This window comes from Acomys russatus, chromosome 7 (genome assembly GCF_903995435.1).
Source record: "Acomys russatus chromosome 7, mAcoRus1.1, whole genome shotgun sequence".
Taxonomy (NCBI): Eukaryota; Metazoa; Chordata; class Mammalia; order Rodentia; family Muridae; genus Acomys; species Acomys russatus.
The window spans coordinates 31,282,163-31,298,614 of NC_067143.1; the positions used below are offsets into that span (position 1 = coordinate 31,282,163).

The 16,452-nt window shown below is 42.5% G+C and overlaps 1 protein-coding gene across 1 annotated transcript in view; it reads left to right on the plus strand.

Moving 5' to 3' along the window:
• Positions 1-16,452, plus strand: part of Agbl1 (AGBL carboxypeptidase 1) — a 623,278-nt gene that overhangs the window by 61,872 nt on the left and 544,954 nt on the right. Inside the window, exons 4-5 of the mRNA XM_051148740.1 lie at positions 3,727-3,858; positions 8,405-8,498. Of these exons, the coding sequence (XP_051004697.1) occupies positions 3,727-3,858; positions 8,405-8,498 (226 nt within the window). The remainder of the gene's footprint in view (positions 1-3,726; positions 3,859-8,404; positions 8,499-16,452) is intronic.

The following is a 16,452-nucleotide window of genomic DNA, read 5'->3' on the forward strand; positions in this document are numbered from 1 at the left end:
CTCCGCTTCATACAGGGGTATCAGTCATTAGGTTTAGGACCCACTATTTCCTGTCTGATCCCTTCTTAGCCAATTAAATGTACAATACTCCCTTTCAAAATAAGATGACATCTTGGAGGTCTGGGTGGAAATGGATTTTGGGGATCACTGTTAATTCAACCTACTATGATACATCACATAGGAATAGAGCTTCTGGCTTTTTCTCTTTCCCCCATGGAGGATCCTGAAATACATTCTTAGGTCTCTGGAACTTCCTGGGGCAGGGCTGAATAATCTAAGCATTCTGGGTTCATGCACATTTTGCAAAATGCTTTACCAGTTAAGTGGGAACTGTGTATTGAATACGACAGCCATGTTTCAGATGCTAGGGCCCCTTTGCTGTTCATGTCCAAGAGCCAAAGCCAAAGGCTCCAGCACACAATGTTTAGAGTCCTACTTCTAATTCATTGGCATGGAATGCCAATGATGGAATGAAAAATAGGCATTAGCTAGCCCCTGCATGAGTATGTTCTAATGTAACTAACAACATTTCACTTAGTGATTGTTTGGCTTGGGTCACTGCATGACATATTCTACATATATTTTAGACACTGCAGACATCTCTGTGACCAAGACAGTCAAAGAGTCTACTCGCAAAGAGCTTCTTTTCCAAGTGGGGCAGGTTATCTGGTCAGCAAATAATCTATTGGATGATAGTAGACTATCATGAGTGCCTCGAGGGGGAGGAAGAATGATGCTACTCTAAGATGGCATGGTCAGGGAGAGGTGACATTTGAGCTGAAACTTGAAGAACAGGGGAAAGTCAGCAAAGTTGAGTGGGCCAAGTGAACTCTAGGAAAAGCCAGTAGAGACCTGATATATCCCCCAGTCACACAGTGCAGACTGTTTTCAAGTCCGTTCCTGACACTGACCAGCTGTGTGAACCTGGTGCACTTATGCCTAAAATGGAAGTACAGAATTTAATCCTAGAGTTTCTAGGAAGAATAAATGAGGTATTAGGTCATATTCTTAGCATATGGGGCCAAGGACCTGACAGTCAAATGCTAAGAGGCATATAAAGGCAGAGGTTCCCAGGTTACTGTTCTTTGTGTATGTATGTGTCCATGTATTCACATGTATGTATGTACATGTAGAAGCCAGGGGCTGATGATGGGTGTCTTTCTCAAGTTCAGTCCTGCCTATTCTTAAGACAGAGCCTCTTGTTGAACCTAAAGCTCACTGTGTTATGTTTGTTTGTCAATTAGCCCCCAGGATCCTCTTCCTGTTGTCCCATCAGTGCTGGGGTTACAAGTATGTGTGCAGCTCCACACTGCTGTTCTCATTGCTGTAGGGGAGCTGAGCTAAGTCCCTCATGTTTACACAGCAAGAACTTTTACCCACTGAGTCATCTTCCCAGCTTCAATGGTTTCATGTTTTACAGCAAATTTTATTTTGCATACTTGGCGTTTTCAATGTGGCATTATGAAATACAAGTAGCAGTGTCACTGCCACAGATAAGCACATGAACATATCTATTGTCTCATGGGAGCCACTTTGTCTTGGTGACAGGAGCTGCTAAAATCTAGACATTTAGCATGGTACAATCTTGTTAACTTTGTCTTCATGTTGAATACAAGATCTCTAGACTTGTCTATCCTACTCATTTGCAATTCTGTCTCTTGTGACCCACCCCCCCTTTCCCTGCTTCCTCTGCTCAGCTCCCAAATCAGTGGAAAGCACTGTTGCATTCCCTATCACTGTGCACTCATTCCCTCATGCTAGTGAGCATGGCTTGTCAAAAGACAAGGGAGAGCAAACGGTGGTGAGGGCGTGAAGAAAGGAAACTTTGTACACTTGGTGATGCTGACGTCAAAAGTGGTGGTGATTATCAACAACTACATAGAGGATTGGAAAAAAATCGAGACCACTTGGGCATGATGACATACACCCAGAGACCTGACACTTGGGCATGATGACATACACCCAGAGACGTGACACTTGGGCATGATGACATACGCCCAGAGACCTGACACTTGGGCATGATGACATATGCCCAGAGACCTGACACTTGGGCATGATGACATACACCCAGAGACCTGACACTTGGGCATGATGACATATGCCCAGAGACCTGACACTTGGGCATGATGACATACACCCAGAGACCTGACACTTGGGAGAAAAAGGCAGGGGAATCAGAAGTCCATAATGAGTTCAAAGCCAGGCTGGGCTACAGGAGACCCTGCTCAAAACCAACCAATCAACCAGCCAGCCAACCAACCAACCAACCAACCAACCAACTAACCAACCAACCAACCAACCAACCAACTAACCAACCAACCAACCAACCAACTAACCAACCAACTAACCAACCAACCAACTAACCAACCAACTAACCAACCAACCAACCAGCCAACCAACTAACCAACCAACCAACCAACCAACTAACCAACCAACCAACCAACCAACCAACCAACCAACTAACCAACCAAGACATTCCCATTATTACTCAGAACTTTTCTATAATCTCTCATTTGAACATATACCCAAAGGAAAGGAAATGACCATCTCATTAAGATCTCTGCCTTCCCATGATCACAGAAGCACTATCCATGCTAACCATGACATGGAAATATTGAAAGTGTCCATGGATAAATACAATGTGATATGCATATGCAATGGAATATTAGCTAGCCAAATGGGTTTTACCCAGATGATATTATGCTAAATGAAATGATGAAATAAATACAGAAATATGTTTCTATGAATCTTATAATAATCATGATGATTTGGGCATCAAACTTAGGAAAAGGCACAAAGAAATACGACTAGAAACAGTCACCTGATAGTGGGGGCAATGGAGCATAAACAGGAGGTGCCTTTCTCTTGATTTGTAATGATTCAGATGATGATGATGAATGACTTACCTACAACGCTAGATGTCCTGTTACTAGAGCAATCATACTTTTAATTTTATTTTCTTAACACCTTTCAACTTGATAATTATGAAAATTATTAGTACCATCTACCTGTAACTTTGATCTAATTTCTTCAAAAGTTCCACACTATCATTTCCTTAGTCAAAACAATATCTAATCAAAACAGCATTATCCATGCTAGGCACGCCTTTAATCCTAGCACTACTCAGAAGGCAGCGGCAGAGGTAAGTGTATGTGAGTTTAAGGCCAGCTTGGTCTCCATTGTGAGTTCCAGAACAGCCATGGCTATGTACAAAAATCCTGTCTTAAAACAACATCAACAACAACAACAACAAACCAAACCATAAAAGCATGAAAAACCAACCAACCAACCAACCAATCAACCAACCAACCAACCAACCAAAATCCCACTTACACACACACACACACACACACACACACACACACACACACACAAACAAACCAAACCACCACAACAATAACAACAAACCCCCCAGAATCCAGTTGAAGTTCATGCACTGCATTCAAATGTTGTGCTAATTGTTTTCTTCATTCCAGGTTTGTCTTAAGGCCATTAGTACATAGGAGGATGAAGTCTTAGGACCCACAGCCTTCATGCAAATAAGTACATCCAGGCTTCACTCCCTTGATACATTTGGCTGCAATGGGGCATATTAAAATATTTCTGATCGGGTTTAAAAGTGTCTTTGGCTATCATTATCCTCCCAGCACTGTCCTTTTCCTTCTTTCTTGAAACCTTCAGCCTGAATGTGGGTCATAACTAAGAGAGATGGGTTTCTGTTCGTAGATAAGAAGTTTGGACAGAAGGCACTGGAATTAGAAGCGCTCGATGTAACCTTGATTCTCGCCAGAAAAAACCTGTCCCATAGCCAAAACCTCCTGCACTGTCTCTGGTTATTACGCGTGTTTGCCTCCAGTGGTAAGTTCCAGATGTGGGTTGGGACACCTGGAAAACAGGTGGTGGTCTGGCCAGGTGTGTGTGTGTGTGTGTGTGTGTGTGTGTGTGTGCGCGCGCGCACGCGCGCACATGCACACATATATGTGGTTCCATTCAGACACATAAAGGAACCTGGCAATCTAAAGGTTGTGGAGGCCAGAAACTATTTATTGCCTTGGTCAGGTAGAGCTCTTGAGCTAGTTCCTAAGTATTGACTTTGGCTTTCCCTCTGAATAGCACTTAAAAGTATTCCCAGTTTGACTATCAGTAAGCACTACCAGGTACAGAAGTCCTGTGGCAAGAGAAAGGCAGACTTTCCTCAGGCCTTGATGTATTCCTAACATTATGTGTTACATCTGCTGAAAACAACAACATTGTGAGGGCTGGGGAGATAACTCAGCCAGACAGCCCTTGACCTGCAAGCATGAGGACTTGAGAACTTACATCAAAATGCTAGCATGGTGATGTGCATTTGTAAGTCCAGTGCTGGGGATGGAGAGACAGGAGGACTCCCGGAGCTTGCCAGCCAGCTGCTATAGTATGTAATTGGTGAGGTCTAAGCCAATGAGTGACTCTTTCTCAAAGGAAGTAGATACTGTTCTTCTGGATGAAACCTGGTCTCAGACAAGTGCATGTGAACTCACCTACACATTTGTGCATATACATGCATACATGCATATTAAAACAAGGAACAGTCCTTATTAATTTCACAAAGCTCTTCACTGATATAATGAAATCCTTACCGAATTTTTCTTTCTTTTTAAAAATTATTTTATTTTTGTACATGTACATGTATATTATTACACATATATACAATAGATTACCTATGGAAAGAAGAACCGTGACACAATCAGGAATTATATAAATGTTACATTATTAGTGTTTTGGCTATTTGTATTTGACAGCCCCGAAGAAGACATCTTTCCTATCTTGGTGCATCTAAATTTATGAATATAAATAAATCTTTATCAAATATTGTCATTATCAACTTAGAACACCTATCTAGACCTAAAAACATCTTAACCCCTAAACAATTAAGCCTCATTGTAAAATTAAGCTACCTGGTCTTCAACTCCCTCTGAGACTTGAGAAAGAGTAAACTTGATGATCTGCGTATGCCGGGAGTGCAGGTTAGTAGCTTTCCAAATGAAAAGATGACAGACAGTTTTCTATCTGAATAGTCACCCACAACTGTTGGAGCATCTTCTTTAGCCTTCTGGTCCAATATATCTGACAGACATATTTGTGAGGCAGGAACTACTGAGGACTTGCTTACTCTGTCTTGGCAGAGTTTGGCCATCAACTCTGCCTGCATCCAAGCTTGCCCCCCCTTTTTTAGGCAGAATTCTCTCTGTGCTTACTGATTTTTCTTAAACCTCACGATCCTTCCCAACAAACCCTCTCCCTGGGTGATTATCTCAGAATATGTCAGCTGATAGTTATTAAGCAACTGCTTACCTCAACCATTTTAAATTATCACAGTAATCATGTGTTTATATCTACATTTTTATATCGCAGAAAAGAAAAAGCCAGCCACTTATAAGAGGGAAGTAATCACTTGAATTTACACAGATAAGAAGTCTTGAAGGCTGGCTACTTCTGCTCAATGCGGACTAACTTTTCATTAATAGATTAGATTCTATACCTCCTATCTCCCATGTAACGAGAAGACTTTCATTTCCCTATTCTGAGTTCCCTTCCTGGGGAATAAAAGTAACAATTATTTAGATGTAATATACACTGTTGGGGAAAGACCAGGCTTAGAGCCAGGGAGCCCTGAATTTGACTCCGATGCTATTTCTTATGAGTCATGGAACATGGGTACTTGACCTGGTTAACCTCATTTCTTTCCCTTTGTAAAATTATAGCAGTAATAATTATTACTATTAATCTGCTAGGTTTTTTATCTTGCTAAAACAACAGAAATTAATTTTCTCACAGTGCTAAAGGCTGGAGGTCTGAGGCCAAGACATTGGCAAGGTTTGCTTTCTTCTCTAACCTGTCTCCTGGGCCTTAAGAAGACTCTGTCATTTCGCCCACGTCTCCACATGGCCTTTCCCATGGACTTGCACATCCTTAGTCTCTTTCTAGGTTTCTAGGTCTCTCTAAGACAGACAGAAGACAGATTTGATTAAACTCATTCTCCAATGGCCTCTCTTAACTCGATTGCTTCTTTAGGTTATAGGGCTTTGAAATGGATTTGGGGGAGTGTGTTAAATCCTCAGCAAATCCCATAGACTTGTCAGATGAGACAAACAAGACCATGCCCCCAGGTATGGCCCAGCAGCATCCTACTTTTTTCTCTAATATTTTGAAATCACATGAAGAGTATACATAAGTGGAGTAGTTAGGTAACCTAACTTAGGATATCCTAAGAACTGTGGAAATATTCCATTTTTACTAATTTTATATTTTACATTAAACACAGGGTCTCTCGTGTAGCACAGATTGGCCTCAAACTCACCCTGTAGCCAAAGATCACCTTGAATTCCATATCTTCCTATCTCTACCTCCCAAATGCTTAGATTGTAATCATGTGCAATACCTGTCTCAGTATCTCAATATTCACGGTTGCATTCTCTTTATAAACATAGAATATACATAAAGAGACAATTTTCCTCTAGAATCATAATAAGATGAGTTATTGGCTCTGTCTTTACAGTGTCCTCTCCCTCCCTCCCTCCCACCCTCCCTCCCTCTCTCTCTCTCTCTCTTTCTCTCTCTCACATACACACACAAACACACACACACAGTGGGGGAAGAGAGAGAGAGAAAAAGAGAGAGAGAGAGAGAGAGAGAGAGAGAGAGAGAGAGAGAGAGAGAGAGAGAGAGAGAGAGAGAGAGAGAGAGAAAGCACTTGGAAATATCTGTATTAATCTATGCAAACCCATCTCCAAAACAATAAGGAGCAACTGTAATATTTTATGAAAGACAACTGTCATTAATGAGTAACCTAAAAGCGTGCCAGCCAATTTGTAGCATGCCAGCAGCACAAGATAATATGTCTCTTGGTTTCCTAAAGGCCTTCTTTAATATATATGCAATGATTATGAGTATATAGCAATATAGCATCAGCCTAGCTCTGAGAAAGCCAGTGATCTGTCTGTGGGCGTGAGAAGGTAAGCTGCTGGGTCATACATTAGCCTATATTTATTACTCAAACTAGTGCTTTCCCAAGGGTCTGGTGCCTCTCTGCATTGCATCTACTTGTGAAAGGGTGACAGAGTTCAAGAAGATTGTAGGTTTCTTTGGTGAATTGTGACCCACTGTTGACTGTTTCAGTAGGCATTCTGAACAGCTGTTTTGTTCTGATTAGTTGGATGTAGCCATAATGGGTTTATGATAGCCAACAAACTTGTTGGCAGTGGCCAGATGGCCACATTGGGTAGCCATCCGGTAAAGGTGAGCCCAGTGAGATTTCCTTTTATATCCTTTCCTTAGTTCAAGTCTAATCTTCCATGTGAGAATTAGAGGTATTAAAGCTAATTCCACTTAAGGACATAATTCTTACTGAATCATCTGCCAAAATTTTTTTTATTCTAGTGCTATTTTTCACTTTAGAAGTGAGGACTAAATTAATGACTATGAGAATGGTAAGACTGATGCACACAACCAGGATGTCAAATCCACTGGTTAATTTGGGTGGTGACGGTCTGTATTCTTCTTAGCAGGAGTGTAGGCATAGAGGATGCTCCAGGAACATGTACTTGTAGCAGCCAAGGCACTGGTCTCAGCACTGGTAGACAGCTCTGGTAGTATTACTACCTCCAGATTGGCATTCCTCTCCCAAAGCCTGAAATAAGTCAGACTAAGATATACTGTTCACCTCTTTGCATCTTCAAGATGCCTTATCTCATTCATTTTTTCCCCAGAATAAGTCAGGCCAGAAGTATTAGGCAGTCCTAGATCATCTCCCAGAAGAGCCAGTACAACGGGGAAAGGAGAGGAGTCACCTTCTCAGAGAGAGGTGTTTCTTCCATTTCTTTGTTGCCCCTCCTACAGTTTTGTATCACATGGCTTCCTCTTCCCTTCAGTGTGACCTGTGCTCTTCCCAAACTCAGTTGAGTTCAGAAGGGTATGGGCCATATTGGAAAGGGGCTGGGGCACCCTTGGGGATGGCAATGACATCTGGAAGTTTTTATTTATGTGGTGTTCTCTTGACTTCCTCTCATTCAGATCTATGACCATGTGTCAATGTTCCCTCCCCCAACTGGGTGAAAAGGGGAAAATCCCCAGGCTTGTTTTCTCAGAGCACAAGGGCTCATTCTTCTACTGGTATTGGAAAATAGGTGATGTCAACTCATTGCCTCAGTCTTAGGGGATTCAAGTGTTAAAATTGAGGAGAACTTGACACTGAGGTAGAAAGAGCAACCCAATTCACTAGGCTGTTAAAATTGGTTTAAAATTTTTTGTGTGTTTTATTTTTCATTGACGTGTATTAACCCCCTTAGTCAGTGGTTAAATCCAAGTTGTACTAACACATCTTCCTGTGACAATTTCTACTGACCACTATTATTTTTGTCTTTAGTAACCACAGGAGCCATGCTGGGAATTAATGGAGCGATGGAACTGCTGTTCAAGGTCATTTCTCCTTACACCAGAAAGCACACTGTGACAATCAGGTACAGGGCATGCTCACAGTGCCCCGGGGCTCCGTGTGATGGATAGATGGAGATGGCTGCCTTTAGATCTTTTTGGTGCTTCCAGTCCAATCTGTTGACATCATCTTTTCTGGTGATGTACAGTGGCCGTATCCCATATCAAGCTGTACTTCTGCCTAACCCCAAGTTCCTCATTTCCTCTTATCCTCATAATAATCCCCAAATGAGGCTGTAGCTCTCTCTCTCTCTCTCTCTCTCTCTCTCTCTCTCTCTCTCTCTCTCTCTCTCTTTCTCTCTCTCTCTTGTAGCCTGTAACTCTTAAGGTAAAATGTAGAATGCTTTATCTGAGGTTACAATGTTAGGGGATGGCAGAGGTGAAGCTTAAATCCCTGTCATTCAGACCGAAAACCTCATGCTCTTTTGTTATTGTTGTTGATTTTGGTCTGGTGCTTTCAGATAAATCCTTTCTTCTTCTTCTTCTTTTTTTTTTTTTAAACCTGCAATGATAAATGAGCATAATCCTCAAAATACAGCTCAGGAGTGACAGGGTTGCAGAAGAAGCAGCCGGTTAAACTTGCTTAGATGAATTCTGAGCCTTCTAGCAGTAGCTCGTGGTGGTTGTGTGACGGTCTTGTTACACGGTTTTATGGTTGGAGAGCGAGACCTGGCCCATTCTCTCTGCCTTGCCTCCTGGAGAGGAGTGAATCACCAAGTTAAAAAGAGGAGACGGTTTCACATAAAGGCTTTAGAGATATTCGGAACCATTAAGATCCATCATTTATGGGAGTGACTCAGCAAGGACCTTGAGAGAATATTAGAAGAAATCCAGCCAATTTCTAAGATATATGGGGTCATTTGGCAAGTAGCATTTCCATGCCCAGCCATGATATTTTCTGCATCCTAGCATCAATCTTAGGCTCGGGTTTCACCTGATTATTTTTCTCTTGGGTCACTGCAGTTATGCCATCACCATCCATTCTCACCTACAGTCCTCTGCCCCAGCATTTCCTGAAGTGGAATACATTACACATCAGCCCCACAAAAGGGCTTCATCAAATAGGTTGAGAAGTTCTGGGCTAACAAAGTGAGATAGGCTTCTTTCCTCTAAGACTTCACCGAGCCTTTTGTAAAAACTTAACACACAGTCGGCCTAAGATGGTTATGGCATGTGCTTGCAATCCAAGACCAATTTAGCCAGGGAACTCTACTTTTTATGTAGCACCTCTGCAAGGGGGCTAGGACAGTATGCATTTCATTTTGGATGTACTCTCTCTAACGTGGAAATTTATTGCAAAGTGGAAGTCAATCCAACTCTACCAAGAGCTCCTCGTGTATAAGGTGAAAGACCTCAGAAGTCAAAAGCAAGGGTAAAAATAACTCCTTTATTTTCCTGTAGTTTCACTCTAGTTTGGTCTTAAGTGTCCATTCCACCAGATGACAAAGAATTTCACCAGGAGTCAAAACCAGACTAGCAACTCTTTAGCCCAAGTCACCTCTCCTGCCCCTGTATCCCTCTTCTGGGAATACATTCTAGATTTAAAGAAGCTATGGGTGGCAGTGAGAAATGCTGAAAGAAAACAGGTCTTCCTTAGTCATCTGTGCCATTGGGATGTTCAGGTCTTAGGTATGTCTAATTTTCTCACTGTTCCCCATCTTAGCTGCTGAGATCTACAGTCTCAGTGTGCCTTCTGGTCACTAACACAGGAGCTTTATCAATCCTATTCATAATGATATCTAATATGCTGTTCCTGTAATATGTGATCATTTGTTTTTTTCTCATATACTCTGTGAAAATCAGTGTAGCGTTCCCTGGGTCCTTGCACATATGAGTCTCCCTCTTCTTTGCCATGAGTACCATGCTGTTCGAAGGGGTTTTCTAAGAAGTCCTTGCCAGTTAACCTTGGGTATCAAGGCCCTGGGCCCTGTAGCTTTCCAGTCCCAATGGCTCTTGTTGTCTCCTTTATTAAGGTGAAGATTGGAAGAACAAAGCATCAGAAGCACCATATGTAAGATAATGAGAAGCAATTAAAGCATAGAAGTTCCCTTCTTAGGGATACCTACTGTTGCCATCTGTATTGCTTTCCTGTCCTCCTACAAAAAGTCAAGTTCAAGTACAGATGTGATCAAGGTGCCACAGAACAGTGGAGAAATAACCTCTGAGATTAATAGGGTTGGAATGCTCCCAAGAACAGGAAAGTTACCAAGGATCTCAGGAGTGTTTTTTAAGCACTATACCTACCACTTCTGCATATCTGATCTGCCTTTGATATTTTGTGCCAGATGGTACCCCTTCTTTTAAGCAAAATGCCAAACTAAAAACTGCAGAGGAAAGGCCTCTTCACCAGCCTTTATGGTGTGGTTGTCATCGCCACAGTATTGATTAGGTGCCTAGCACTGTGCTCAGCTCTTAGCCTGTGTTATGGCATGTGAGCCTCTTTTCTTCTTCGAGGCAGGTGCTATTACTTATGGTGCCTAAATTTACAGGGGGGAGAATGAAGCTGAAAGAACTTAAGTAACCTGCTGGGGATTTAAGTGAAAGAGCCTGGATTTAAGCACTGCCTGATGCATGAGCCTTGGCTTTAAAAGCACCATCGGATTATCTTGCAGTCTATTTCCAGTGTTATAGTTCTAAAACCACCGTATGCAAGACAATCATAAGTAGTTAAAGTTTGCTTAAATTTCTTTTACTGTCTAAACGGTTCATATCCATGGAACAATTTGCTTAATGATAGGGAATCTTTCTCCTCAATTGAATGGCCATTTCCTCTCAAAGGCTAAATAGCTATTCTCCCTGCTTTTGAATTCTTTCCCAAAGCTACTTTGTTTTCTAACCTTCACCCCCAACACCCACACTTCCCAATTAGATAGGAAATGAAGGCACTGAAATTGGAAGGCACCCTATAGCTACTCTGGCAGATTAGTTGGTGAGCCGCTTTACCTTTCTTAACTAGCTCGGGCATTTCTCAAAGTGTGAATACCAAGTCTTACCTTACAGGCTTGTTGCAGACATTAGAAATAATAGCTAGAAAAGTCTGTGAGATTTGACATGCTAGGATATGTCAATCATCAGTAATAGAGATTCAACTGGGTAGTAGGCTGCCTGCAACAGCCAGGCAGCTCCCTAAGCTCCATCTCCCAAAATCTCAACTGAGGTGAACCCAAATAAATTCAGCTTAATTGTCTGCACATACATGTCAGACCTATGGCTTTGAGAACTCTTCCAAGTATATGGTAGCTGGCCTGTGGGACATGAATAGCCCTACTGAGTATTGTCGTCCAAACTCTTGCAAGTTATGGGAAAGTTATTCCAGGATGCTTTTGTGAGAGCTGGTGCCACTGTGACTCCTTCCTCCTGTGAAGATTAAATCCACTCTACCTCTCCCGTATGTACCTAAAATAGACATGCAGCTGTCCTCTGATCGTCAGTGGTACTCAGGGCAAGATTTATGACAGTAGCTCTAGATTTAGGGAGGAAGGGCCCGTGTGGTGATATCAAGAGCCTCCTGTGGCCTTACGCCAGCCTCCACGCCAGGGAAGGCAAAACCATTCCAGACTTCCTTCATTTGCTACATGCCCGCCATGTTGTCACTCTTCAGCAATGCACTGTTGCGTTCTCTTGTGCCTTCTCACTGCTTTTTGCTCCTCATGTCACCATTTTGATCTGAACAGTTATGGTCCGACTTGGAAAGCTACTACAGCTCTCTAGGTGGTCTGCCCTGACTTCAAGCCACCAAAAGTGAGCTTCAGTGTATCTCTGGTTCCTCTCCTTAGCACGTTGTCTAGCCGGCTGTCTCTAAGTGTAGCCCGTTCCAGAAGCGGTGTTGCCATTTTATCAAAGGGTAAAACAGCTACCTCGTCTCTGTGTCAGGGGAGGGGTGGAGAGAGAATTGTCTCTGCTCTGGAATTCTTTTCATCCTTTCCTTCAACACACTTTCTACTTACTTGTACTTTGTTGCCTAAGTGTCTTCTCTTCCCTCTAAACTCTGCTTATATCAAGATAGAAACTGAACCATGTTTGCCTTATTCCCCACCCCCCCACAGGCTCTAGCTCCATGTATAGGCTATGGTACATTCTCAATTAATTTCAGAAGAAATGTATTTTAAAAGATGGACACGTGACCATTTGTGTTTGTGAGGTACTGTGTGGTAATTTGATATAAGTATACAATGTAATGAATAAATTAGGGTAATCAGTGTTTCCACCTACTAATGAACGAAACACTTCACAACTTCTGCTTTGTGTGTTACTTTGGGCAGGGACTATAATAATCATCTCTGTATTATTCTACTGTTGGTATGTATAATGTCATAATATGCACCAAAGGAAATATCTCAACTAAAAATGTTGGTGATTTCTGAGTGTACTGTTAAGTGCAATGCACCATCCAGCGAGTAAGTCACTTCCTGTTTGATGTCATCTTTGTTCTTGATCCTGTACTGGGCCCACATGCAGGGTCCTGCTGTGTATCTAAACATACCTGAAAATTCACGTGTCCCCTCTACCAAGAACTGGGCAGAATGAGGGGCTGAGGTGCCTCTGGAGAGAAATCAGCCAAGAGAAGAGAAGCTGGGATCTCAGCTTTAAAGGGAGCAAGGTTTTGCCTGCTGGAGGGAAGGAAAGCGTTAGAGGCCACGCTTTGTTTAGAGTTGTCTGAGGAAGCCAACAAGTTGGCTGAAGGGAAGGCTGGAAAGTTGGAGGGCATTGCAGGAGTGGGGAGCAGCACTTTGCTTCCCTTTGAATGAGGTAGCTGGTGTTTGTCTGTTAATAGACTTCGGAAGCACTTTAGAATCTGGGGCGGTGCCCTATAAAAATCAGAAGGAAATGACCCCTAAGTCATTTCCTAGACAGAGAGTGTGGCCCTTTGCTAGCTTCTTTCAGGGGTGGACCAGTTTGTTTATCTTCACAAAGCTGTCCTGGATCAGTCCAAACTCACTAAGCTGGACAAGTTCCTGAGGCAGAAAAGATCACTGGTAGGCACTGCATGCATCTCGTGACTTTAGAAGAGCTTGTATTGTCCCATGTCTCAACAATCCCTGCTTCCTGCTGTCCCCTTCTTTCTTTACTTCAGGGGCTTCAGGTTTTTAGTAATGATGATGTTCATGCCCACTGGGTGTCCACTTGACACTTCCCAAAGCGTAGCTGCATCCTCTCTGGTCCTTCTGGGTCCCCATACCATAATATTTAACCTATGGTTGAAGCTGGCTTATCAGATGTTACTGGGATACAGCAGCTCCCAGGACTTTAAACTCTGCTAGCTTGCTATCCTCACAGATTTCTAAGCCAATTAGAACTTTATTAGCAGGAGCTGATCCTTCAACCTCATTGCGTTTTCTGATTTGGGATTATCTGTAGGCTGAGATTTTCTCTCTGGCACTGTCTCTGAAGCTACCCCGAGAACATAGGAAGGAGAAAATTGTATTCAGGACTATGCTGGCCTCATCCTTACACAGGAGGCTTTCAGTATCATCACTCCTTCTATCTTAGGCTTCCAGCAGATCTATCATGCTAGGATTTATCTTTCAGGATCAGGGGTCTTTGGGCCAAAGACTATCTTGGCATAATTGTGGCTTGTATTCTGTGCTCTACAGGTCTGGATCAAATACCTTGGCAACAGAAGGCAGTGTTGTGTTTGGGTCTCTAACAAGCCGCATAAGCAGATTCTTTGCTTTAGTGTCCTGTTGGCTGTCCTAGTTGCTTGCTCCCTGTACTTAGAATAGTGTTAGTGATCTTCTCCCCTTTGAGGTCTTGTCTGCCAGGGCTCTTTGGCATTTGAGCTTTGCCTGAGTGCAGGATTACTGGGCATTGCTTCATTGGCAGCTATTTATGGCGATTTCATCTTCAGTTTATGGTCTAGAAAAATGTCCCAGCATTCTTTTCCCTGAACCACTTGTTGTCTTTCCAAAGTCAAGCTTTCTGAGCTTTCTTCAGCAGGCATACCATTCCATTTTATTTGATCATAGTAGCTGATAGATGAATGGAGATACAGCCAAAGCTAATGGTTTTCTTGTTATCATGAGCAACTTAGGTGACACAACCTTGTCACTGAGAGAGTGGGGATTCAAGTTACAGGAAACAGAATTTTCTGTTTCTTGAAATAGTTAACCATATTCCTCCTGGGTGTTCTTTGCTTCTTTTCTCATTGAAAGCATTATAACCTTCCACTTGATGTAAGTAGCTTCTAGGTTTTTCAGGGCATGGGCTTATAATGATGGTTCAGAAGCCATGTGCTTCAGAGCACTTGGACTCAAATATTTTGGACCGGGAACAAAAAAATTCCAACCCAGCTTCACAAGTGCTGATATTGGGGATGTACACCATGGGCTCAGCTTACTGACAGAGTGATTATGGCCTCTGCAACCTGACTCCAAAGCCTGTAGTCGATAGTGGAATGAATAGTTTCCTACATGAATTAAACCCTGGCAACAAGGTCTACGGTTGAAATCCCTTTCATCTTCTTAAGAAGCCAGTGACCTCTCTCTGTTGGGGCCAGTCATGGATATCCAAGTCACAGGACTGACAGACAGTTGGAAGCTCCCAAGGAACTTTCCTTCTTGTCCATCTCCTCCTCCTAAGGTGAGGTCAATGAACCTCCTAATAAGGGTCAAGACATATTCTATTACTAAAGGACACCCTACTGCATAATGTAAAACAGATGTGCCTTAGCACTTTAATGTGACATTTGTCTTGTTAGCAGGCATTGAAGATTTGCAAACAATAGAAGGTGGACTTTTTTTTTTTTTTGTTCTCATGCTTCTAAATCTGTGTGACAATTAGAATGCTGTGTGTGTGACAGGAAGGTCCTCCATAATGATCCAGTCTTGGGCTTGCAAAGTGGGTGGGTCTCCCACCCCTGAAGGTGCTCTCACATGCTTTTGTCAGTCAGGGTATCTGTTTGATTCCTCCTTGAAAATGACACAAAGTATCCATTTTGGCCTTAGAAAGGCTTAGTCTAGTAGCAGTGGGAACTTGAGGCTCTAGTCTTTTCCTTCTTCTCCACTCTGATCCCTTGTCACCAGAGCGAGATAGTCTAGATATCCTCAGCAGAGGTGGCTCTGGGAACTTACATGTGACTAAGGTGTCCAGATATTCCAAGATCATTCTTTGACTTGTGAACAATGGTTGGCAAGTTGATAATTTCCACTGCTGATATGGCATTTAAACCTCAGGAGGACATGGTGGGAGAGTCAGAATTGGTCTGATACAGTGATATCAGACAGGTTTCCCCCCCAATACATAACAAATATCCTGGGTTCTATGCGTACTAGAGGGATGTGACATACTCTATATGTCCCTTGTAACCATACTCTCATTTCCATGTATCTGCTAAAGGGCTACTCTTTCTCACCTCTCCATAGTTACCTACTCGTTTTCATATTGATATAAGGCAGGCTCCTGGATACCTTGATGACTGTAGGAATAAGTCTTTAAGCCCATCCCAACACAATAAGATTTTATACCCAAGTTCATATCTTTATATGTTCTTACTGATCACACTTTCTTTATAACATTGTAAACACCTATTTATATATGGGAGAGGATTTGGGAAACTGGAGAGAGGTAGAGAAAGCCTCTCAGCAAGAAACACTCTTGTGTCTACCATTCTTTGCTCAGAGGGTGCTGATATTTCTAATAGGCCACGACCCACATCCCTCAGGGATGAATCCATAGTCACACACCACACACAAGGTCATAAAGCAAACCGGGGGGAGCTCTTTTCTTATGGGGCTGAGAGTGATGTGATGTGGTGTCTTGGAGATAAGTGTACTCAACATAGAAAAGCCACCCAGTCAGCCAGAAAAGAAAAAAGCCCAGAGGCATCCATTGGGCATGATTTTTTTGAACGCTAATTGTTTTCAAGAGTTTAGGAAGAGATTATGGGATGAGCGCAGCTTGGAGGCTTTCTGCGTAGTTCAGTTACAGTGCTATTTTGACATAGGATCTCAGTATGATCATCAGTCATATTCAACAAAGCTG